We start from the raw sequence: 25,149 nt of genomic DNA, 5'->3' as shown, positions 1-25,149 counted from the left end.
ACGAAGCTAATGAAGTTTAAGCTCCAGGGTTCCTCACTTACACAGGCCTCTTCTTGTGCTCGAATAATGTAGAAGGTTCTAATAATGTGTTCACATGGTCATAGGTTTTTGTAAAAATTGCAAAAGTAAGATATTTTAACAGCAATAGTTTCAAATCAATTGCATTTGTAATTTTTTTCACTTAAAGAGAGACCCCCAAATTATAATATTTAGGCTCCACAAAACCAGGATCTGCCCATGTTTTAGCTGTTGGCACACCTGTCTCAAATTCTGTTGTCCTATGAGCAATAAAAGAAAACCAACAAGTCCTGACCCACAGCCCCACCTTGCTCTTATCCCCAGGCACCTTCCCCTCAGAAACGCAGGCTTCTGCTCCCCCCCCCACCCCGGTCTTCTTCGGCATGGACAGGTGTGGGAGGGGGCTGGGGATCAGGCCTGGGAAGCCGGGCACCACTGGTAACTCTTCTCTGATCCCCGTCTTTCCTGCTGCCAGTGAATCGAACGCCACACTCAGGTGAGATCGGAAACCCTCATCGCGTGCACAGCAATCCCCTTACCCTTCACTCTTCACCCTCCACCCCCAGGGATTCTGCCCCTAGGCTATGAGTTCTCATCCTTCCCATTCCTCCCCCACCTTCCCCCACCCACCCCAGTACGCGGCTGGCCCTTTCTTTCCCTACCTGTTTCCAGCCTCCAGTCCCGGTTTTCTGCGAGGCTGCGGTCCCTCCCATCTCCCCGCTTGGCTGCACGCCCCTCGGCTCCGCCTCCTCCCAGACTCCGCTTCGGCCTAATGGCAGAGCCCCAGCAGGGGGCGGCAGAGTGCTGGGAGACCCGGAGCTTCCACCTCGAACTCCCCTGTGGGGTTCCTTCCGACCTTCTCTGGAACCTTTCCCTGCCTGCCCCCTTCCTAGGATTTCACCTGCTGACTCCATCAGCCTGGCCCAGCCATCTCACCCATTGCCAGGCCTCACTCTCCCTCCTTCAGCTCCTCCCCACATCCTTTCCTTCCCTACGCCCTTCCCCTTCTCTTTTATCTCAGTTCCTTCTCCCACCACCCTTTCTCAGCCTCTGTCCACCGAGCCCCGTGTTCCCTTCCTCTACCCCCATCACCTCCCCCTGTACCACGGCCCTCCCTCTTCCCCACCCAGCTCTCCCTCTCTCTCCAAAACCTTTCCCATCGCCCTCTCCTTCACCACCCTCAGTCCTTCACCCCAGCTATTCACACCCCCATTAAGACGCTTAGGCGCCAGCCCCTTTTCTCTCGCGTCCCACTCTCGTCCTCCCCTTCTCCATCGCTCGCCCCTCGTGGCTTCAGCCTCCCGCGGCTGCCTCCGCCCACCCCGTCCTCCCGGCACGCCCCTTCGCCTCGTTCCTCCTCCACCGATGTTCCCTTAGGTGGGATCCTTCCCTTCCTCGTCCATCTCTTTCACCCTAGGGGTCACATCCTCCCTCTCCTCCCCTCCTCTCACACTGTGGTTCCCACAGCGGCGCTCGCCTCCATCCCCGCCCGCTTCCTCCCTCCCTAACTCTGCCCCCCCACCCCGGCTGCCGCGCGCCGCCCTTGACGTCAGAGCCCCCTCCCAGCCCTGCATCTCCCTCCTCCTCCTCCCCTCGGTCGGTCAGTCAGTCCGCGAGGAGAGTCCGCGGTGGCGGTGGCGGTGGCGGGAGCTAGAGCCGTGGGGGCCGTACGAAGCCAACCTCCCCTGCTTCCCCGAGGCCCTATCCCCCTCCTCCGCACAAAACCAGGGATGGAGGCGCTTCCCCGACATCCCCTCAGCAGCCCTCCCCGGGAGAAGTGTCCTCCCTGAGCTCCTCCTCCTCCCCCAGCAGCCACCCCCGCCCCCTGCCATGGGTCCGGGGCTCCCCTCTCCCCGGCTGGGGTGGCCACTGCCGCTCCTGGTGGTGATGGCGGCGGGGGTGGCTCCGGTGTGGGCCTCCCACTCCCCTCATCTCCCGCGGCCTCACCCGCGGGTCCCCCCGCACCCCTCCTCAGAACGGCGCGCGGTGTACATCGGGGCGCTGTTTCCCATGAGCGGGGGCTGGCCGGGGGGCCAGGCCTGCCAGCCCGCGGTGGAGATGGCGCTGGAGGACGTGAACAGCCGCAGGGACATCCTGCCGGACTATGAGCTCAAGCTCATCCACCACGACAGCAAGGTAGCCCCGGACATGGGAGTGGGTGGGAGGTGGGGGGCAGGGGGCCAGCTGCATGTACCTTAGCGTGAGTCGCTCCTGGGGTTGCCAGGCAGACCCCTCCCATGTGTGACTAGCAGAAGACAGGCTGGGGGTGCGCGAGCTCGGGGAGAGTCTCAAGGGCTGGAGGTTCAAGATGAGGGTCTAGGGGTTCAAGGTGGTTAATCACGCTGCAAGGCTGACCCTTCTGCTCCCGGAGACCCTTGGAAGTGCGGGGTTAGGGGGTGGTTGGAGAAACTGGGGATGGGTTTGGGGTATGAGCTGATCCAGTTCCTCCAGAGAGTAAACTAACCCTGGGATGGGTTGGGGGATAGAGGGAATGAGGCGGGAGCTGGATCTGGGGTTTACATTTACCATGGTAACAAGGTAAATCTTGGCAGCAGGTCGGAGCTGGAAGGAATAGGGACCCAATGAGCAAAATTTGGAGGGACTTGAGCGCTCTAGTTTATGTATCACAACAAACAGCAAGGTAGCTGTGGTCCCTACCTGACTCTTTCTCATCCCTTCATCCCCAGCCCTGTCGCAGATTCCTGGATTGTGGGACTATATGGCATATTATGGTTGGGGAAGGCTAATGGTCAAGGGATGGGCAGAGGCACTAGGAAAATGATGGGATTACAGGTCCACACAGGAGCCCCCGCAGAGCATGGGGATGGTGAAGAGTCGGGACGCAAGGAAGAGAAAGCGAACAGGAAAGAATGGCAGTGGGGAAGGGGGACCAGGAGGAGGGCTGGGGACAGCGAGACCCTGGGGAGAGACCCTGGGGAGAGACCCTGGGGAGAGACCCTGGGGCACCATGTGGAACTGGGCTCCTAAGTGTCTTCCCTGCAGCACTGTGGCCTCTCAGATGTGAGAAGGGAAATGGGATGTAGGGTTAGGGGGTGGGGAAGAGGGAGAGGGGGGAAAGTAAGAAAATTTGGGTCCAGGGGTAGTAGGGGATAGTCCTGCAAGATTCCTTTCCCACCCCTATCCCCTACATGAATGATTGGGAGTATGGGGGAAGGATGTGGCACATGGAAGGGAGGCGATTTGGGACCTCAAATCTATCTTCTCTCATAGGAGGCCCCGGAGACTTAAGGGATTGGGGGAGAGTGAAAGAGTACAGAGGGGAGCCCTTGGTGATCTAACACCTGGGGTGGACTGAGGATTTATATTCGTTCTTTAGAACAGCAATCTACACCTAGATATAGGTATGTAAGGAAGGAGCGGGCAGAAGCGGGGTTGAAGATAGGGCGCTTGGGGAGAAGACGGCACAAGGACTCTTAGGGAACTTTGAATCCCTTCTGATGCTTTTACAGTGATTCTCAAACTTCAGTGTACCTAAGCATCCCCAGAGGAGTTTGTTAAAAATACAGGTTCTAAATCCTTGGTCAGGGATGAGTCCCAAGGATCTGCACTTTTTCCAGTCAAAATCCCATGAAGCTAACCCCAGGATGCCTATAGGAAGGGCCGCAGGGCACAGGAAAAGAATTAGTTAGGGTAGGAGAGGCAGGAAGAGAAAGAGGGTCAGATCCCGTGGAGGAGTCAAGCTTAGGAGAGCAAGAGAGGTAACTGGCTATGGGGGTTGGGGGGAGTATGGGGAGAGGGACAGGGAGGGATGGGTGCAGGCTTTAGAACAGGGGATTGAAGGGAGCTAGGGGAGCCCTGGGTGTGAGCTCAAACTCATGCACCATGACAGGTGATTCCCTGGAGGTGTTGGGGAGCAGATGGGGACCCAAGAGAAGGGGGGCTGGAAGAGAAAATAGCAGAGGCAGCGAGGGGGAGATGGAAAGGCAGACAAACTGGAAAGTGTCGTTTCCTGCCTGCAAATCCGGATCCTTGCTCCTTGCGAGAGCAGCAGCGGAGGAAGTCTATTGGAGAGGGGGTGAGAATCACGCGGCGCAAGGGATGTGCGGTGATGAATAGGGCGTGGAAGGGGAAAGGGGTGTAAGAGAAGGTCGGGAAGGAATGAGGAGACAGGAGAGACACTGGAGTAGCGTACATTGCCCTGTTTGCCTGTATCTTATGTGTTCTTATCTGTCCTCATTGTTTCTATTAACCTTCTCTTCAGACAAGAAAGAGAGGGCCACAGAGGGCCCTTGGGAGAAGCTGGGGGCAGGATCTGGAGTGTTAGATGCGGGAAGGTGGGACGTGAGAATGGTAAAGATACACAAAGATGCCCAAGTGGGAGGGATGCAGAACCTTCCAAACGCGCAGTGGAGCAGACACTGAGCGCTGCCCTTAGCAGGGGTGTGGGTGGGCGGGCAGCAGGGAGCTGGTTCTTTGGGCCAGCCTCCCCTGGCTCCCCCTTCTCCAACTTCCCACCGTGTCCCAAATGTCAGGCCTCAGTGGGAAGCGAGCAGGCCCTAGGGGGCCTTCTTTATTTCCTCCTGCTTGCCCCCCACCCCCATATCACCCTCCCCAGTCCCCTCTGTCCCCTGTCTGTCCCCTCTGCCCTGGCTCCCCACTGGCTTCCATTTCTTCCCCACTTCGTTTGGGGCTCCAGCAGCTTCTGAAATGTCATATTTCAGCAGGAGGGGAACAGGCAGTGGGAGCTCCATGGCTGGCTCTTCCTCCCCTCACTTCCCCTCCTCCCCTCCTCCCCTCCAGCGCCTTGTTTACTTTCCCAGCTCCATTCTTCTCTTTCAGGCACCCCTAAAAGCATCTGGTTTCTTGAGCATCCCATTCTATTTATTCTCCCCAGCTCTTCCCTCATCCTTGTTTCTCCCCACCCCCTTTTGCCCCTGAATGTCTTTTTTTTCTAATGCACCCGTCAAATGTCAGAGCCCAGCAGGAGGACATGGATCCGCTGAGCCAGGACCCCCTGGTGGTCTTGTCCCTGTTCTCTCCTGTTTATTTATCTCTAGCCCTGAAAAAAGAAGAGGGAGAAAAAATAGTAGGTGGGAGAGGGTGTTTGCAGAGGTGAGGGAGGACTCTTCATAATATGGCTTTATGGAGGCTGTCTGGGGACTTGAGGAAAAATTTATTCATATTCCTGCAGACTCTTTTCTACTCACAGATGTTTGGAGCATAGAAACCCGGGGAAAGGGGGCGGGGTGATGGAGCGAAGGTGGGCTAGGGGATGTCTGAGGATGCGCTGAAAGGAGGGAAGGCAGTGTTTGCATACACACTGATGGGGGGTGTGCAGGAGAGGGTGTGGGTAAGGCGCCAGGTGGAAGACAGAGAAGGGTGTTTCACGAATGAGGGGAAAGGAGACTCAGGAAGGAGAAGAAATGGTGATAATGACAAAAGGGTTTCAGCAGAGGGATAGGTAGTGGGGGAAGTAACTAGGCTGTTGGGGGAAAAGAAAAGAGTAGGTGTTGCAGGGAGGGTAGGAGCCCTGGGGGAGCTTCCCTCATCCCCTTCCTCCTTGTTCAGTGTGACCCAGGCCAAGCCACCAAGTACCTGTACGAGCTGCTCTACAATGACCCTATCAAGATCATCCTCATGCCTGGCTGCAGCTCCGTGTCCACGCTCGTGGCTGAGGCTGCCAGGATGTGGAACCTCATTGTGGTAAGCAAGACCCTGGGGGCCAGAAGGTGGGGCTGTCCCCTGGGCTGTACTAAAGAGGGCGGGTATTGCAGACCACAGCGGGCCCACTTCCGAGATAGAGTCCTTTGCAGACCTGAGCTAGTTGGCCTCCTAGCAACACTGGCCTGCCAGGGCTTCAGCTGACCTGCTCTCCATCAGAAGGAGTGGAAGTCAGCTCAGTGAAAGGGCACCCTGATGGAGGGGGCTTTTGAGAATCACTTTTCCTTGGGCAGAGGTAGGGAGGCTTGGATAGAGTGAGAGAATCCCAGAGGCGGGGAGGGGTTGAAGGAATTCTTGGCAGCCCTTAGTGAGGCTGCCGTAAACACGTCATCCTGTCCCCATCTCTCGTAGCTTTCCTATGGCTCCAGTTCACCGGCCCTGTCAAACCGGCAACGCTTTCCTACGTTCTTCCGAACTCACCCGTCAGCCACACTCCATAATCCTACCCGGGTGAAACTCTTCGAAAAGTGGGGCTGGAAGAAGATCGCCACCATCCAGCAGACCACTGAGGTCTTCACCTCGGTGAGGAGGCACAGGGTGAAGGGAGCCTTCGCTTAAATCCCAGCACAGAGAGATGTGACACGGGATTCATTTGGGGGGCAAAGACCTTGATTCTTTATCAAAAACCCACATTCCGAGTGGGTTAAGTGCATGTTCTTCCTGTAGCCAGAGGAATGAACAAGTTGAGTTTCTGGGACCCTCTCCAACTTTCTGGTTTTAGGATTTTTTTTTTTTTTCCTGCTTTGAGGTTCTGTCCCGCAGACAGAGAGATTCCAAGTGACCCAGTTCTATTAAAGTAGGTTCACTCTAAAGTTGAGGCAAGATAAGGGAGAGAATATGAGATAAGAACCTATGGAAGTAGTAGATTCCAGAGGCACTCAAGGGGAGGTGGTGGGCGTGTGTGAAGAGAAGAGAGGGAATAGAGAAGGAGGACGGAGGGAGAAGGAGAGAAAAGAGAAGAAAGAGGCAGACAGACGCATGCATGTACATGGTCTGGTAATTGATTCAGAGATGCGGACATGCAAGGAGAGGTGGAGGGGAAGAGGGAAACTTGTGGGGGAAGAAAGGAAACACCTGGCTCTGTACCCAGAGAAGACAGTCTGCTCCCTCTCTTTAGTTCTGTTCTTTGGGTCCTCTATTCACTCTCATGTTCAGTGGCTCTTTAATCCTCCCCCCAACCTTCTCTCAGTGACTCAGGACATTCTCTGAGCCTTTGTCTGTCTGCCCACTTGCCTCTTGAGGTTGACATCATCCTGCCTGTACTAGACCCTGCCTCGTCTTTTCTGGTTCCTCTCTTTTCCTTTCCCCCATTTTGGTTGTCAGGTAGGAGTGGGGTGATGGGGTGACTTCCCTGGGCACAGATCCTCAGGAGGGGCTCACCAAGCACCTTCCCAGCTGGAAGCTACATCCTAAGACTCCAGATGCTTTCCTTCGAACTCTCCCCACCGGGGACAGGGCTGTTGAAGGGAGGTTCAGAACGGCTCTTCCTTTGCTCTGAGAACGCAGCCCCCTGTACTACCTCCGGTCTTTACTCCTTTGTGCACCCCGTGTCTTTTCTATTTGCTCCTCATCGCCACCCAAGACTCTGGACGACCTGGAGGAACGGGTAAAGGAGGCTGGAATCGAGATTACTTTCCGTCAGAGTTTCTTCTCAGATCCAGCTGTGCCCGTCAAAAACCTTAAGGTGGGATGGCAGGGGGTGATGGGCCCAGCCTGCAAGGGTCTGGGTGGGGAAAACAGTGGTGGGTTGGAAAGGAGAGTCACGCAGGGACAGGTTTTGTTTTTTGTTTTTTTTTTGGTATTGAGGTATAATTGACATATGACATTGCGTAAGTTTAAGAAGTACAACGTGTTGGAACCTCCCCGGAGGTTCAGGGGTTAAGACTCCGCGCTTTCAGTGCTCCCACTGCAGGGGGCGTGGTTTTGATCCCTGGTCAGGGAACTAAGGTCCCACAAGATCCCACATGCCTGCACGGCCAAAAAAAAAAAAAGTACAATGTGTTGATTTGGTACGTTAATCTATTGCAATTTATTACCGTTGTAGCATTAGCTAACACCTGCATCATGTCACATAATTTCGATTCTGTGAGGCAGTAGCATCTCCTGGGGAAGTTTAGCTCCATCTTCTGGCTGACATTTATCTACTACCCATTGAACAGAACCCTGCACTAAGCACTTAGGGACAGGAAATCAAAGCTGTGAAAGTGCTTGGCTTAGTCCCTTCCGGCGTCCCTCAGAAGCTCTGTTCTCTCTCCATTCTGTAGCGCCAAGACGCCCGGATCATCGTGGGACTTTTCTATGAGACCGAAGCCCGGAAAGTTTTTTGTGAGGTGGAGTTGGAATCTGAGGATGGAGGGGCACTGGGTGGGCTCTTTGCCTTGGGTGTCTCCTGGGCTGTCCCCTCTGCATCTCTGAACGAATGATCGGAGGTGAGGATTAATACGAAATCCCTGTCTGTTGGCTCTGACTCCACACCTTGTCTTCTCACACATGTGACACTCTCTCCAGGTCTTATTTTCCTATCGCTTTGTGTTTCTGGAGGAGCCTGTGAATCCCATCTTCCCTGTCTGGCTGGAAAAGACCACTTAAAAATAGAGGCTGGGGAGGCACTTAGAAGGAGGAGGAGTCCAGCCTTCCCTACTACCCCCAGACTTGTAGATTTCTTGTTTCAATTCTCTGCTCTTCTCTGAATCTGAAGAGGCTGCATAGTGTCAAGTGAGATAAGACAAAGAAACAAAACAAAGACCCAGCCCCCCTCCTCCTCTGCATTCAGGTGTACAAGGAGCGGCTCTTCGGGAAGAAGTACGTCTGGTTCCTCATCGGGTGGTATGCCGACAATTGGTTCAAGATCTATGACCCGTCCATCAACTGCACAGTGGACGAGATGACCGAGGCGGTGGAGGGCCACATCACCACTGAGATTGTCATGCTGAACCCTGCCAACACCCGCAGCATTTCCAACATGGTGAGTGTGTGAGGACTTGGAAGCTGGCACCTGGGCAGATGGAGGGGACTGAAGCGGTCTCTTAGGTGAGGGGAACAGGTATGGAGTTTGGAGGTCTAGGAAGGCAAGGGGCCTCTGCCTACCCAGAACTTGTTTGCATCGTGTTTCCTGTGGATTCCACCTCTGCTGTGACTTCCTTGGGCAGAAAAGAGAGAGTTAAGAGAGTGGTGTGTTCAGTGGGCCCCTGTGAGTTGCAGAGCTGTTACCATGGAAATAAGGAGCAGTCGGCAAGAAGTCAAACGAGGGAGAGGCGCTAATGACAATATAGATGCTGTATCTGCAAGCACACCTTTATAGGAGCGCTGTTCCTGGGCAAAAATTCGTTTTATTTTCTTGGTGACTTCAGAGCACTGTAGAGTTGCTTAATATTCACTCCTGACTGATACTCAATTAGCTTGGCTTCTGATGCTTTTTTAATGATTCTCTTTTAGAATTTTAGAAGTAGAAGGGACTTTTGAAATCAGTTAGCCCCAGATAGCTGGTTAGTGACAGACCTGGAGCTAAAAGACACACTTTCTGGCGTGGGAATCAGCCTACAGGTGAGGGGCACAAGTGAGTAGGGTGTGGTGTGGCGGGGAGACCGCTTTCTTGCTCTGCACTGCATCTTAAAGAGTACGAGAATCTTGGGTGAGCTTGATAAGGGCAACCTATGTGTCTGCTTATTATTCCAAGTGTAGCCCCAGGTCTGGAATACCTGCTTTGGAGAGCATGCTAGGGGCGAGTGAATGACTGTAAAGCCACCTAATATCTTATTTGTTAAAAGTTGTAGTAATAATCACTTTTATGTAGTAAACCAGGAGCTTAGATACATGATTTCAGTGATCCTCATTGCAATACTCTGATGTAGACTTTTCATTTCCATTTTATAGACCAGGAAATTGAGACTCAGAGAGGTTAAGTGATTTATTGCAGGTCACCAGCTACTGAGTGGTGAAGCTGGAATTGAATTCTAGTTGAATCTAACTCCAAACCCTCTGCTCTATCACCTCCCATGGAAAACCCTGAAGTCTCACTAACAAGCTTGTACTTTTATCAGCTAACACTGTTTAGCAGATGACAGTTTTTGAGCAAGGGAGAAATAAAATCCAGGAATTTTATTCTGCCGTGGATTGTGATGGAAAGGTCAGTTGCCACAGGTACTCTGATCATGGATACTGTCCTGGGACATTTCCAAGGGATCTTGGTTGAAAAATACGATGGAAAAATTCTGCAAGATCACATCCCTGTAGAGCACCTGAGAAGTGAGTTGTCCCTGAGAACCTGTGGAGGTAGAGGAGCTGGTAATCAAAGCCAGAAAGGCTTGTTGGTACCCTGAGCCCAGGACCTGCCAATAGTGGCTTCTGCCCCATAGCAGGGAACTAGAGGAGCTCCTGATAGGACACAAGGATTTGGTTGGGGGTGTACGGGGACTTCTGGGCTTTTGAACAGGATGAGCTGGAGGGTCTCTTTCTGGCTCTTCATCTCTAGAGAAAGATGGTGTCTGCCTTTGAGGTCTAGAGCTACTGCTAGGCCTGCTCAGTAGCCTAAAATGCCAGGTGAAGAGGCCAAGATTTTTCAGAGGGTAGATGCCATCTTAACAATTGACTAGAGAAGAGGTTGTAGATGAATCAAATAGGACCAAGAGAAGTGGACCAGAAGCAAGGGTCGAGTCTATGGCCCAGAGCCAAGGAGATTTAGAAAAGAAGCAGAGTTGCCTTCACTCTGTAAGGATGGCCTTATGTTTAGATCAGTAGTTCTCAAACTTTAGCTTCTGTCAGAACCAGAACTGGGCTCTTCCCTTGGAAGTTCTGATTCAGTGGGTCTGGGGTGGGGACAGGGACTTCACATTTCACCGGGCTCCCTGGGGATGTAGATGCTACTGGTCTGGGGAACACACTTTGGGGACGCTTAGGGTGGTGGTTTTCAATCAGAGGTTGCAATGTTTAGGGACAATTTTGGTTGTCACAACTGGTATCTAGTGAGTAGGCCAGGAATGCTTCTAATCAACCTGCAATGCATAGGATCGTCCCTACAACAAAAGATTATCCTGCTCAAAATGGCAATAGTGCAGAGATTGAGAAACTCTGGTTTAGAGAAAGAGTTTTTAGGAGCCAGATATGGGAGAGTGGATTAGAGTGGTTTTGGAGAAAAGTAGCTCTGGGTTGGAGCTGTACTAGAGATCAGGTACGAGGCAGCACACCTGGGGGTAAGATTGTCAGTAGATTCTGATTGGGATAGAGGTCCCGTCAGACCTGGGTATGATAGAAAATAAAAATCTACCTCAGGATACACATTTTAGATCACCGTTGGGCACCTATTCTCATGCAGAGAGACAGCCAGACAGGGCTGTTAAAAATTTAGGGTCGTAAATTTGTACTTGGTCATTTCACTAATTTCTATGGGTTGCAGAATTTGTGTTCTTCAGTTTTCCTTAAGCCGCCTTGTAGCATTTGCTTTTGAAAATTTACAACCATCTTTGCTGATCCAAAGGGGAGAGATTTTTTTGGTAATTTTAGTCATGGGTGGGGACAGTGGTGCCCCCAGTGGTCAAGTGTGTTAGTGGTGGTGACCTGGAGCCAGCAGAGAGTATGAGGATCCGGGCAGGGGACGGCGACGTGCGGAGCAGATGATCCTCTTCCCATCTGGGTGATTTTTGGCTGCAGTGTTTACTTTGAACTGATGGTCGGATGGACTTGGAGGCTGAAGCATGACTCAGAAAGTCTCAGGCTATCTAATGTCTGTCAATGGGTGCTCTCGGAGAGAGACATTTCAGCTTACAGAGACAGTGTAGGGTAGTTGGAAGAGTATGGACTTTGAATGGGTTTAAATCCCAGCTCTTCCACGTACTAGCAGTATAACCTCAGGCAAGTGAAACTGTTCCGTGTCTTAGTCTCCTTATCTCTTTCTAAAATGGGCATATAATAGTATTTACCTCATTGGATTATTTGAGAATTTAACAAGTTGATATATGTAAGGCCAATATAAATGTTAGCTATTATTATGATTAACATTATTCTGTTTAAGGAGTGGTGATATTAATGAAACATTTCAACAAAAGAATTAAGAGGACTTGGAGATTTCAAAGAGTCTAAGGTGATTCTAAGGTTTCAATCTTATAAACTGGGGAGTGTTGGAAAAATAGGGCTTATTCTTAGATACTTATAATTTCAGGTTATTGATTATATAGTTACAAATGCCTTAGAGACAGTTGGAGATTCAGGACTTGAAATACTGAGCTGGAATTATAGATTTCAATGTTAGTAACAAAAATGAAGTTGAAAGAGAAAATGTAACTTACTTTATACCCAGCATTTTATACATGTTGTTATTTCATCCTTATAATAACTCTTCAAGGTAGTTAATATTATTCCCATTTTAAAGCTGAATAACTACATAGTGAGGTTTAATAACTTGTTTCAGATTATATAGCAGGTAGGTGGATTAGTTAGAATTAGAAGCCATCCTTCCATTTATCCATCCAATGGACATTTTTCTTAAAGACAATTTTTTGGAAGCAGATTAAGTTCACAGCACCATTTAGAGGAAGGTACAGAGATTTCCTGTCTGCTCCCTGCTTCACTCATTGATAGCTTCCCCCATTATCAGCTTTTCCCAACAGAGTGGTTATAGCTGATGAACCTACGGTGATATATCATTGACACTCAAAGTCCATTGCTTACATGAGGGCTCACTTGGTGTTTTACACTGGGTGGGTTTGGATAAATGTATAATGACATGTACCCACCAAACAGAGCATTTTCACTGCCCTAATCTATAGACACTTATTATTTGTCCAGAATGGGCTGGGCATAGTGCTGGATGCTGAGGTTTAAGAGCAGAATGGAACCTGGTCCTGTCCTCAAGGGGAGTAGAGCCCAGGCCTTCCTGTCTTCAAAGCCCAGGCTGCTTCCACTGCACCACACTGCCCGTCCTTTGCATTTCCCACTCCCCCGTGTCTCCAGAAAGTTGAATAGAAGGAAAAGTAGGCAGGGCACCAGGAACAAAGATTTATATGTATTCTTCATTCATCTATTCATTTCTTCATTAGAGTATGTTTGTATATTAATAAATTCCAAATCTAAACAGAGTTGTGTAATGCCCCTGTGTATTACCTGTGCCATGCCACGAGGTGGCCACTGAACCTTTCCTCGTACAGTTTCTGGGAGATAAAGAAGGGCAGAAGTGATTTTCCCCATTACATGGAAGACATTTCCAAAAACTGAAGCAATTTACTTACAGTCATTTAGCTAAACAATGTTACTGCCAGGTATAGAAATTCAGGTCTCTTGATCCATTTCATGACAGAGCTAAAGGAGCTATTATTCTTTTTAGCTTTCTTGGAAAAAAAAAGACGGAGGGTTGGGAAGGGTGTGGGTAAGGATTGAATAATTGACTTCAAATGTGTGAAGGGTGTTCCTGCAGTCCCAAGTCTTCTGAAAACCCTCCAAGAGACAGTGAACTGAAAGCACACGAGGTTGGCAGGAAGTTAGCATGCTAAAGAAAAATCTTCCTGGTTGACAGAGTGAGGAAGGCTGTGGTGTCACCTTTTCCGGGCTCTTTCAGAATTGGAGGAGCTGTTAGTTCCTGCGTCAGCTCTATTGGGAAAGTCTGAAGGCTGACAGAACACCAACGCTGCCACTCGTCACTGGTGTAGCCAGGTCTTTGCTTTGCCCTCTCTGCTTTCTATCCTTTGCTGTTCATTATGCAGAGCATCTATTTATTAAACTTCTCTGTTTGCAGTTCTGAGCTAGCAGCTGTGCACACTAAGGCCATCGGACCCAGCTAACTCCTGCTCTAGTCTAGTAGCTTCTGATCTGAGACAGACACGTGGGTATAGTTAAAGATGTTGAATGTACATACTCTCAATCTGACAACATGCACGCAAACCATCCTTTCAAGTCGAAGTGCCGGAGCAGAATCAGAAGCCCAGCCCCACTCCAATCCTTTCCTCCTGTTCTTCCCTCCCCAGACATCCCAGGAGTTTGTGGAGAAACTGACCAAACGACTAAAAAGACACCCTGAGGAGACGGGAGGCTTCCAGGAGGCACCCCTGGCCTATGATGCCATCTGGGCCTTGGCATTGGCCCTGAACAAGACGTCTGGAGGGGGCGGCCGTTCGGGAGTGCGCCTGGAAGACTTCAACTACAACAACCAGACCATAACAGACCAGATCTACCGGGCAATGAACTCCTCGTCCTTCGAGGGTGTTTCCGTGAGTTACAGCAACCCTCACCTGCCTCTGTCCTCCCGTCCAGAGAGAGCCCTCGCAGCTCCTTCTCCTGGAGACACGCGTTCTGTCTCTCTCAGTTACCTCTCTGCAATAATCGGCCTCAGACCAGGGAAGTAGGAGCCCCCAAACCAGAAAGCCCCATGGAAGGCTAGAAGGGAAATGGTATATTCCGTTTCTTTCAACCTCTCCCCTCACTTCTCTTCAGTCCCGATATTTATGAGTCAGATGAAAATTATAGGATTTTAAAAGAGGAAACAGCCTGAAAGATCATCTACTTACTCCTTTTAAAGTGGGGGAAAACAGCGTCCAGAGGGATTTGGTGGCTTTCTCGGGTCACACAGCCAGAAGCCAGGTCCCCTGGTGCTCTATCTGGGGATTTTTCCCATTCAAATCTCCTGGGTGAAGCTTCTTTTCAAAAGAATAATGTTTCTAAAATCTAGGGTATAGGCATCTGGGGTATGTCCTATATGCAGGCAAATGCCATAAATAGAATTCATTCAGAAGCTCGATTACATCAAAAACATAAGGATTCAAAGAGTTCCTGATGTTCTTTTTTGCTCTTGCTTTTATCGCTTTGCCTTCCTCCACATGTTTCTCCCCCTCAGGGCCATGTGGTGTTTGATGCCAGTGGCTCTCGGATGGCGTGGACGCTCATCGAGCAGCTACAGGGTGAGCACAGGGGGGTGAGGGAACGGGGAGGTCGGGGGCCAGGCTGGGGCTGGGCTAGGGCACCGTCTGGGAGGAGAACACCAGGAGGAGACATCAAAAGATTGCCTTCGTGCCTCCCTACCTCCTGCCCGCTCCTCTAATTGTTTTCATCAAGCTTCTAAATAATAATAATAGTAATAATAATAATAATGATAATAAAAAGCTTAGCTATGGGTGGGTTTCTCTGAGTTGCAGTGATTGTGCATGCAGATTGAAAACAGCCACTCTCCTTCCGCAGTGGCCCCCATTTTGATTTGAAAGATTTCCCTTCGGTGGCTTGAGTTGAGGGGTTCATGAATTGTTAGTGGCACACTCATGGACTCAAGAAAAGCCGAATCTGGGAAACCTTCTATTTTTAAAGGGAATCCATTGCATTTCCTTGATTTGTAAATAATTATTTCTAATTTTTCTGTAGTGCGTATAGTTTGGCTTTTCTAGATGGTATTTTCTTATACCTTAGCACACTTCACGTATTTGCAAAACTTCTGAATTAGTTTTTCAACTCCACCCCCATCTCAGCCTCTTAGAGCAGGGCCAAAAGAACCATTTCTTGGCCTCCTGTGAAAAGTTTCTTTCTTTCCTTCCCCCCACCTCCCACACCCTGTCAGATCTTCTTTGTAACCAGGACAAGAGGGAATAGACTTCAGTCATGGTCAAAGGGGTGTGAATTGGCTTTAGAAGGGAGAGTTATGGTAACTGGGGCAGCTCTAGAAATCTTAGGAGTGACTGAATTTCACTTCGTGGCTTTTTAAGAGGCAGATGCAACTTGTCTAAGGAATTAGAAGCCAAGTCAACGGAAGAGAAATTTCTAAAATTAAAATGAAAGCCTCTGGGAAAATAGATCCTGTGATTCTGTCTATCATGAGAGGGGGAATAAGCAGAAACACGTTGAAAGGTTTAGAAGCCAGAATCACAGTGAGAGCCATCTTGCTGAGGTGTGAGCCTGTGGAATGGGTGGCAGACATACTGTACAGCCTTCTTCACTGAAGGGCTTTAAGCATATAAGATATTCTTATTTGTTTGCGTTGCCTTGGAATCCACCCTATAGTGCTTTTAAGTCAGATTGCTGATTCAAGTGACCCCCAGGTCCTCCCAAGTATCCTTCAGGGGCTCGGGTGAAGGGAAAATCAGATACGACCATGGAGAACTACTTTAGGGAAGTGGGAGGTTGAGAATGCCTGGGATCGGCTCTTCACCTACCTGTGGTCACTCCTATGATCGTCCATCCAGGTGGCAGCTACAAGAAGATTGGCTATTATGACAGCACCAAGGATGACCTTTCCTGGTCCAAAACGGATAAGTGGATTGGTAAGTGGATCCTGTTTATACTTTCCTTCAACCCCTCTGAACAATTCAGAAAAATGGTGTTTGAATGAGGGTGGGGTGGTAGGTGCCATTAGGTTGAAATATGCCGGGAGATGGGCCAGGGGCTGGGTTTCAGAGAAAGGGAATAAAACCACCAAGACGTGGGTAGGGGAGACTGGTGTATTTGGAGAAGGAATAGGCGGTTGGTAGCAATGCACTCTTAAAAATAGTACATTGCTGGGATGACTGGGGATTAGAGGCAGGGGGTGGGAAATGGAAACTCCATTTGGGTTTCCCAGATGTTCTGGTGACTTGAGGTATCTAAACCAGCTACTTTAATCCTAGAGTTGCCTCTTCAGCTTTGATAGGAAAATGGTTGCTTAAACTGTAGGAGAGGCTGCAAAACCTCATTGAATTGTCTTCTGCTAAAATGTGCTTTTTAAAGAGAAAAAGGAAGCAATTATGTTCTTTGTGTGCTTGGTGAGCTAAATGATAGGAAATGGGAAAGATACTCGAGGTGGGCGAAAGGAGGGCTCTATTGATCAAACAAAGGTTTGGCATCTTGAGGAGGGAGGGGAGACACAGCCGTGGAAGACAGCTGCCATCTGCCCTGCCCAGCTGAAATCTAGTAGTTCTCAGTACTGCTGGAGTTTGGAAATTTTTTTTATAATTTGAATTTAGGACAGTGTCTGTATTGCTATAAATGCTTCATGGCCTAAATTATGCTTTTTTTAAAAAAAGCTAAGCAAATTGAAATTAGTCTTTTTTTTTTTTTCCTTTCTTTGAACTCTTTGACAAGTTTGAGCTTCCCTTTAATAATAACTGAAAAACACCTTTGGGAATATCACCCCGACAGCAGTAAAATCACGGATCCGTTTTTGAAAAAAATTTCCTCCTGAGGTTAGGAGGCCAGACTCGGTACTTTGAGGGACTTTAGCTTCATGGTTCTGTGATTGTCTTTTGCAGCTTTCGATTTGAGTTGTAAGAGACCTCATAAAATTTATTTCTCAGTATCCCCTTCTTTCCCCTCTGTTTTCCTTTGCCACAAGAAAGACAGAAAAACACAAAGAACAAACAGTAACGAAAAAAAAAAAAGACTACAACTTCAGTGATACAGCTCAGCTTCTAGCTCCATCTTCTAGCCTCATTTCTGATTGTTTCCTAAGAGCCCTAGCATCAAAGAGCATTTGACCTGCAGCGGCCCCTATTCAGGGCAGTTAGGGTCTCCTGTCCTCAGAGCTAAGACCTGGGTGCCCATCAGCAGCTTTGTCCTTCTTCCCTTTCTCCCGCCCCACCTTCATCCCTTTGTCCTCCCTCCTTTCTCATCCCCCTCCCCTGTGCCATGCAGGAGGGTCCCCCCCAGCTGACCAGACCTTGGTCATCAAGACGTTCCGCTTCCTGTCACAGAAACTCTTTATCTCCGTATCCGTTCTCTCCAGCCTGGGCATTGTCCTAGCTGTTGTCTGTCTGTCCTTTAACATCTATAACTCCCATGTCCGGTAAGTTTCTCTTCTGACATTTCCCTGTCCTTTCTGCTTCTCCAAGATAACAGTCATTTGCTTGAAGGGAGTGAGAAGGAAACTGTGTAGCTTCTGAGGCTGTGCATCCTTGAGGTTTCCACTCTGAATTATTGCTTTCCCAGTGACCAATGGGAACAAAAAAGGAGAAACCAGCTATAACTCCCATCCTTGCTCCAAAGCAACTAACGGAAAAAAAAAAAAAAAGCCTTTGGGACCGGGTAGCACAGTGTACGGCTCTAATAGATTGTGTGTGGCGGGGTCCCGTGCAGGAAGCCCTCTGCAGCCCCGCCACGACCCAGCTGGCTTTGTCTCTCGAGGCTCCGCTGCCTGCTCCAAACCTGCCTTCCTCTGCCCCCGGCCCTGAGGTTGGGGTCAGGCCCTTGTAGGGCGTTTGGGGAGCTGAGCCTCCCTGGAGAGGAGGGGTAATTCTGCTCTTCTCCCTCTCCCACCCTCTGCCTCTGCCTCTGCCCTAGTTACATCCAGAACTCACAGCCCAACCTGAATAATCTGACTGCTGTGGGCTGCTCTCTGGCGTTAGCTGCCGTCTTCCCCCTCGGGCTGGATGGTTACCACATCGGGAGAAGCCAGTTCCCCTTCGTCTGCCAGGTGAGGAGGGGGTGGCAGGTCCCTTGCAGAGCATGGCTCTCCCGGCCCCTCAGGAGTGCCTTCTGTGATGCGCCATCCCCTGCCTGTCCTTCTCCTTGTCTTTCCCTGACCCTTGTCCCAGTTCCTTCTCCTGGCATCGCCCCTCTGGTCTCTGTCTGGCTCCGTCCCTTCTTTCTGTGCCTCCAGAACTTTTCATTCTGGAGCTCGCTTGTCAGTTCCAAGGTTGCCATGGCATGTCTTGCAGAGAAGAGGGGGAAGGTATCGAAGGCGAAGGAAGGGGGTCTTGCGCAGAGAACCCTTGGACAATGGTGGCCTGTCTGTGGCATGGGGGCTGAGAACAAGAACTGGGGACTTCCCGTGGGAGCCTTAGTTGTGGTTCGGAAGGACGGAGGCGGGGATCTGAACCAACAGCAAGGAGAGCTGGGGGAAGGGACCACTCTCACACAGGGAGGAGGCCTTGTGGGACTCTTGGTACGTGGAAGGTTCTGGGGCTGCTTCAGCAACAATATTTGTTTGGTTCTCTCTTATGCTGGTGGGAAACACCCACCCTTTTCCCTGCCCCTCCTTACTCCTTTCTCCTCTGCCCTGTGCCTGTCCTGATCATGCACATGGCATTTGTGCACACATACACCTACAGTTCCTCAGAGGCTCTCTGTCCCCAGTGAGACCTAATGCAGTGGGAGAGCAGACAATTAGCTGCAGTGACATATGAGAGGCTTCTGCTGTGGGAGCAAAGAGAAAGCAGCTCACTGTCAGAGTAGCGGGGCGGACCTCACCAAAGGCGGCATTTGAATAGTGAAGGATGCAGGAGATTTTGTCAGCTGGAGAAATAAAGGATGGTTACTCCAGGAGCAGAGGGAGCATCCTATGGGTAGCAGAGACTCAAGGGTGAGGGCGAGCAAATGAGCAGTTCAGCAGGGCTGGAGCACGGGGCAGGTGAGGGCCTGGGGGGAGATGAGCCTGGGAATTTAAGTGAGACCGTGTTGTGAAAGGCCTCTTGCCACATCTGGAGGTGTTCAGGCTGCAACCTGTAGGCACTGGAGAACAGTCAGAAGCGACTAAAACCCAGTCTTTTAGCACGATCACCCAGGTGGCAAAGTAGCAAAGGTGGATGGGAGGAATTTGTGAAAGGTAGGGAGACTCGCCACCACCCCGCTGCTCCCCTTCCCCCCGGCTCCCCTACCAGCTGCGTCCCGCCTTCCTTGTCATCTTTCCCCTCCTACAGCCTGCCCCATCCTGGCACAGTCCCACCTGTTGCCCCGCCCTGTTCTTTCCTGCCCTCTCTCCTTTCCTAGGCCCGCCTCTGGCTCCTGGGTCTGGGCTTTAGCCTGGGCTACGGCTCCATGTTCACCAAGATCTGGTGGGTCCACACGGTCTTCACAAAGAAGGAGGAAAAGAAGGAGTGGAGGAAGGTGAGCTGCTTCCGATGCCTCGGTCCCTAGCGCCTTGGCTCTCGGGGTTTGGAGGACCCCCACCCCAACATGCCTGTACTCCGTGTGTTCACCCAGACCCTGGAGCCCTGGAAGCTGTATGCCACGGTGGGCCTGCTGGTGGGCATGGACGTCCTCACCCTCGCCATCTGGCAGATCGTGGACCCTTTGCACCGGACCATTGAGGTACCGCTTGGGAGAAGGCCCTGTGGTCAGGAGGCCGAGGGGGGCTCAGTGGTGGAAGGGCCTCCGGCGCTGCATGTGGTCTTGAGGAGAAGAGCCGCTCGTGGGAGGTGTTTTCCAGCCCAGTGCCTCTCAGCAGCTCTACCTCCTTCCTGGAGGGAGCTGCACCAGAGGCTCTGGATTCCCCTGAAGAAAGGAAGTGGTGGGGAGCTGGCAGGATGTGCAGACTTCAGATATCATGGAAAGTGGGGGAACAAGCACTTTTAAGGTGTTTAGGCAAATGCTCCCGGGATCTGGCATCAGAATTGAGGATCTCATCAGAAAGAGGGGGCAGAGTTGGGAGTCAGGGATTGAGCAGAGGTGGGAAGGGGAGGATGGCAACCGTCTTTCCTGTGGCCCTGTCTCTCCCTTAGACTTTTGCCAAGGAGGAACCGAAGGAAGATATCGACGTGTCTATTTTGCCCCAGCTGGAGCACTGCAGCTCCAAGAAGATGAATACATGGCTTGGTGTGTGGGACGTGGGGGAAGATGCCACTAAGGCAGGGGGTGGGGTGGGGCAGGGACAGTAGCTTTGGAGGGAGAAGTGTCTTTGGAAAAAGGCAGAGAGCTCACGTCCACCCAGTGCGAATGTCGTCCTGTTTGTCATTGCACTAATCTTTTCTGAGAATGGGGAGAGTTGGTCTTTTGCGTGAGGAGCTTAGGTCTAACGCAGGGATGAGGCAGAGCTTGTATTCATCAGAGGGATCAGTGATGATGCCTCACCCTCATCTCCAGACCTGACACCATCTCTGTCTGGGGCTGTGAGGGGTCAGGCCCCCTTTGGCCTTTTTAGCATCCCTCTGACCTATGAGCACAAATGGCAAACCTACCCTCAGTGTGGAAAGCCGTCTTCCCACCTGGAGAATAAGGGAGTGAGACACTGTGTGAGTGAGGTCGGGGCGAGTTGGGTGGACAGTGGGGGCAGCGGACAGGGAGGGGTGTGCTAGGTCAGAACGGGTGGATTGGAGAGGAGGCCCCCTTTTCCTTGTGGGGCGACCAGGAGGAGTAGCAGCAGGTGGAGAGCACAGAGAGCAGGGGAGTGAGTGCAGCCTGAAGGTCTGGTTGCCCGCGTGACCCTTTCCTGCCATCCTAGGCATTTTCTATGGCTACAAGGGGCTCCTGCTGCTGCTGGGTATCTTTCTTGCTTATGAGACCAAGAGTGTGTCCACCGAGAAGATCAACGACCACCGGGCTGTGGGCATGGCCATCTACAATGTGGCGGTGAGCTCCCCGGACCCCTGGCATCGACCCTGGGGACGGACTATAGCAACCCAGGTGGAGTGGCCTGGGACGAATCAGGTGCCAGATGTGGGGTCAGCTGGGTGGAAGTCTTCAAACATTTTTTAATGTCTCGGATTTGTTAAGCACTTTACAGTCTATAAAGCACACATTAATCTTCATACAGCCACCCAGTGAAGTGGATGTTAGCATCCCCACTAGATAGATGAGGAAGCAGAAACAGGTGAAATTACTTGTCTGTGGTTCACAGGCTGGAATCTGGGTCGAGATTTCCTGTCAGGGATGCCCAGGGACTGGCTCTCGGGGACTCTGATGTGTGTATAGAGGTCCTGGGAGCTCCTGCCTTGAGGGAGGGGTTGACCTAGAGCTGAAGCTGGGTTGGAACAGTTTGTTTGGCATTCTTCTCAACCTAGAGTTGAGGACGATCCTGACTTTGGGTCGTTTTCAAATGGAAACTTCCCCAGGAACCTGTCCCCATAGACTCTCTCCCGGGGAAAGAAGACCTCGGCTCTCGTCTGAGCCGGCAGATCTGCGACCCCAAACATGTTCTGCCCCCAGGTCCTGTGTCTCATCACGGCTCCAGTCACCATGATCCTGTCCAGCCAGCAGGATGCGGCCTTCGCCTTTGCCTCTCTCGCCATAGTTTTCTCCTCGTACATCACCCTGGTTGTGCTCTTCGTGCCCAAGGTGTGGTTCTGGGTGTCCTCCCACCCTCTCCAGCCCGTGTCCCCTCCACGCCTTCGTCGCATGTCCCCTCCTCCCACTTCATCCCTTGTTTCGGGCCCAGCTTGTTCCTCTTGTTTTCCGCCGTCAGCTAAGCGCTGACACAGCCCCTGCTCGGCCATCCATGCCCCTAACCTCCACCCCCAGATGCGCAGGCTGATCACCCGAGGGGAGTGGCAGTCAGAGGCGCAGGACACCATGAAGACGGGGTCCTCGACCAACAACAACGAGGAGGAGAAGTCCCGGCTGTTGGAGAAGGAGAACCGTGAACTGGAGAAGATCATTGCTGAGGTGTGCGGTGAAGGCAGGGCTGGTGGCGGGTCCGGGAGGCCCATGTCTCAGGTCCGGCTTCTGGAGGCAGAGTCTGAGATCAGCCTTCCGGAGCCTGTGGTTTACCAAGGGAGGGTCTCAGGAGACAAGCGGCCAGGGAGTGAGCGGAGGAGGACAGGGAAGGGGAAAGGGTGGAGCTGGCCTCAGGTAAAATCGGGTGCTAGCCTCGGCAGGTGGGGGCAGGTGGGGGCGGCTCTGGAGCACAGCTGCACGGTTGGCTTCACCTGCGGAGGAGCCGAGGGGGTGGCCCTGGGCTGGGGGTGGCTGGCTGCGGGCCTTGAGTGTACCCTCCAGCGAGAGGGGTCTGGGCAGGTCCCCAGGGTGTCCACTGTGCCCCCGCTGTAGCTAGAGGCCAGCGCAGTGTCAGGCTATGGGGGTGCTCAAGCTGGGTTGACACCAATCTGTGCGTGAGTTACTGGAAGCTGTGTGCACGGACCTGTGTCCCCTCCCCCCAGCCCCTGTGTCTCCCTGATCTCTTTCCTTCACCTGGTGCCCCACTGTGTTCTTTCGGCTCTCCCTGTTCTTTCCCCCATGCCTCGCGTTACTTTCTTCTGCCAGTCTGCCCCTGCGTCTCCCACATAGTTTCCTCTGCCTCTCTTTCCCTCCCCCAGCCCTTCCTGACTTCCTGTCTCCCACTCGCCCAATTGTTTTCTTCCTCCAGAAAGAGGAGCGAGTCTCTGAACTGCGCCATCAGCTCCAGTCCCGGCAGCAGCTCCGCTCCCGGCGTCACCCTCCGACACCCCCAGACCCCTCGGGGGCCCTGCCCAGGGGGCCCCCTGAGCCCCCCGACCGGCTTAGCTGTGATGGGAGTCGAGTCCACTTGCTTTACAAGTGAGGGCGGTGTAAGGGGAGACAGGCCAATAGGCGGAGGGAGAGGGAGAGGGAGAAGGGGAGGGGGGTTGGGAGGAAGCAGGGGATACCAGCCCCAGGTGGGAAGAACAGTACTCCGTCCCATCTCTTGTAAATACCTGCCCCTCTGCAAGCCCCGGGGTTTTCTGGGTCTCCAGTACTCCCGGAGCCAGGCCCTGTTCTCTCATTCGTTCGTATGATTTTCTATCTCTACTTCATAACCTAGTTTGTACCTGGCCTGAAGCTTCTCACTCACTGGCTCCTCAGCAGCCTCACTACATACACCCTTTTCTTTTCCTCTGTCTCGTTGCCACGGCAACCCCACAGCTCCCTTGCCTTTGTGCTCTGCTCCCATCCAGCAGGGGTCTCCCCAGAGTGCTCTCTCTACCCTAACAGGGCCTGGCCATTTCTCGCACCATCCTAATCTCCTTCCAACCCACTTGCCCCTCCACACATCCACAAGTTTTGTTCCTCTTGAATTTTGCTTCTGCAGGGCACTCATTCTTGTTGCCAAGGCTCACATTCTCCTCTCTGCCAGACACACATTCATCCTCCCCTCCCCTGCTCGTTCCCACTGCACAGGCTCCTGTGTGCGCACGCGTTTCACACGTGCTTTCTCCACCCTTCCTGTGGCCGCATATGCTCCATTGTATTCCCTTCCCTCATGGCTGTGTGTGCCCCTCTCATGGTCATGGGTGTGTCCTTGTGAGGGCATGTGTGGGTGGGCGTGTGCCATTTGTCTAGCATGTCTTCCCTGTGTGCACACATCCAAGCTTATCCATGCACTTTCCCTGTGTGCCCTCGTGGTGCCTTGCGTACCCTCTTCTTTCTGCACCTTAAAATCATTCTGTTCTTCCAACAGAGTCATATGCACCCACCCTGGCCACTGTTACGCACTTTTCCCCAATTCATGTTTGGTGTGGCTGCCCACATCCTCTCTTTGTCACACTTGGTTTCCGCTCGCACTCTCCAGCCTCTCCTTTGCGCTCATGGACCACCCTCGGTCCCCATTCACAATCATCCTCTCCCAAGAGTGCTCCCTTTGGTTTTGTGTTTTTCTGGGGGAAAGAAAGGAGAAGAAATGGGGGCGGGTTTGGGGAGCTGCTTCCAGTGGATATTCGGTGAGAATCCTGACCAAAGGAAGGCACCCCTGACTGTTGAGATGGAAGATGGTCCTATGGGGCGGGAGGTGGCATCCCTTTTGCACTGTGGTGTCTCTTGGGGAAGGAGCTCCCCAGATCTCAATAAACTAGTGAACGGAGTGACTCAGCACCTTGTTCTTTACTGTGAACAGAGTGGGCTTCAGCCCAGGGAGGGAGGCTCGGGAGACTCCACGTTGATGAAAAGGCACTGCAGTGGAGGGAATGGAAAAAGGTGTTTTATTGAGGGCTTAGCAGGGCAAAGCAGGACGCTATTAGGACTGAGATTAGTGAGGGATGACGTTAGTGGTTAAAAGTGTGGGCACTGGAGTTTAACTACCCGAGCTTCAGATTCTACCACATGCAAAAAATGTCCTTTATTCTCCAAGTTCTCACTTATGAAGATAAGACTCATCACCATCATCACCATCTTCATCACCCAGCCCTCCGCAGGGTGGTTGCAAGGACAAGTGCTCACGATGGTTCTTGGCTCATGGAGCATGTTGGGTAAACACTAGCCACTGTTGCTACTGTTTAATGAGTTCTCTGACAGTGATGGGCAGGTATGGGAGCCTGGAGCATTTGGCTGAACAGATGTGAGGAGTCTTCTTCCTAGGAATTAAGAATAACAAAAAAATATGACTGCTAGGAGGCAGCAGATGAGATGGCCCCTGAGTGCTTCCAGCCTTAAAAGTCTTTGTCTAAGAACTCTGAGCATCTTGGCAGGAGCTGGATATCCACATGAAAGAAAGTACTGAATGGTCAATGGAAAACAAAACAAAACATTGCTTGAGACTTTTGTAATTCTTTGTGTCCTCTTGGAGAAATGCCTTTTTGAAGCTCAATTTTTCTCTTTCCCCATAGTACTGATTTTTTTAAAGCGATTTTCATTGTTTTGCAAAAGAGCTGCAAGGATTGGATGGGCCCTCATTTCACCATCCTGTGGAAGAGCCAAGTTCTGAAGTTCCCTGAGAGCATGGGTGCTTAAATCTTGGACCAGCAGTACTTGAAAACCATTCTACTGTGATTATCCACATTGGACCAATAGGACTTGATTTGAGTTTCCCCTCTTCCCACAATAGAATATTCTCGAGAAAAGGGGAAGAAGCCCGTGGATTAGGTAAGCCTTTAGTGTGGAAAGTGAACAGTTGGCTTCAGAAGCAGC

At 51.6% G+C, this 25,149-nt stretch overlaps 1 protein-coding gene across 2 annotated transcripts; it reads left to right on the top strand.

Moving 5' to 3' along the window:
* The first annotated feature begins 1,717 nt into the window (after nt 1-1,717).
* GABBR1 (gamma-aminobutyric acid type B receptor subunit 1) lies at nt 1,718-24,469 on the top strand. Of its 2 annotated transcripts, none has more exons than XM_022562178.2 (18): nt 1,718-2,154; nt 5,548-5,682; nt 6,052-6,222; nt 7,283-7,384; nt 7,965-8,030; nt 8,474-8,665; nt 13,653-13,895; nt 14,519-14,582; nt 15,852-15,929; nt 17,275-17,425; nt 17,920-18,052; nt 19,348-19,464; nt 19,561-19,668; nt 20,079-20,172; nt 20,798-20,925; nt 21,502-21,630; nt 21,814-21,957; nt 22,658-24,469. In XM_022562178.2, the coding sequence occupies exons 1-18, from the start codon at nt 1,849-1,851 to the stop codon at nt 22,829-22,831; spliced, it is 2,535 nt and encodes an 844-aa protein (XP_022417886.2). In that variant the 5' UTR covers nt 1,718-1,848; the 3' UTR covers nt 22,832-24,469. The 2 variants fall into 2 exon arrangements, with proteins under 2 accessions (XP_022417886.2, XP_089774615.1); XM_089918489.1 differs by having other exon boundaries at nt 1,994-2,154; nt 20,798-20,984; nt 21,471-21,630.
* The last annotated feature ends 680 nt before the right edge of the window (nt 24,470-25,149 follow it).

This window comes from Delphinapterus leucas, chromosome 10 (genome assembly GCF_059928025.1).
Source record: "Delphinapterus leucas isolate spDelLeu-1000000601 "Yukka" chromosome 10, BTC_Dleu_Yukka2, whole genome shotgun sequence".
In the NCBI taxonomy this organism is placed as follows: domain Eukaryota; kingdom Metazoa; phylum Chordata; class Mammalia; order Artiodactyla; family Monodontidae; genus Delphinapterus; species Delphinapterus leucas.
This window is presented reverse-complemented; position numbering and strand designations above follow the sequence as displayed.

What these genes read in the sequence shown, in the direction of transcription:
- GABBR1 (XM_022562178.2), top strand. Translation starts at nt 1,849, where the DNA reads ATGGGTCCGGGGCTCCCCTCTCCCCGGCTGGGGTGGCCACTGCCGCTC. An exon ending in CCACTGAGGTCTTCACCTCG is followed by an intron (nt 6,223 to 7,282) that starts GTGAGGAGGCAC and finishes TCGCCACCCAAG; the next exon opens with ACTCTGGACGACCTGGAGGA. An exon ending in GCTCATCGAGCAGCTACAGG is followed by an intron (nt 14,583 to 15,851) that starts GTGAGCACAGGG and finishes TCGTCCATCCAG; the next exon opens with GTGGCAGCTACAAGAAGATT.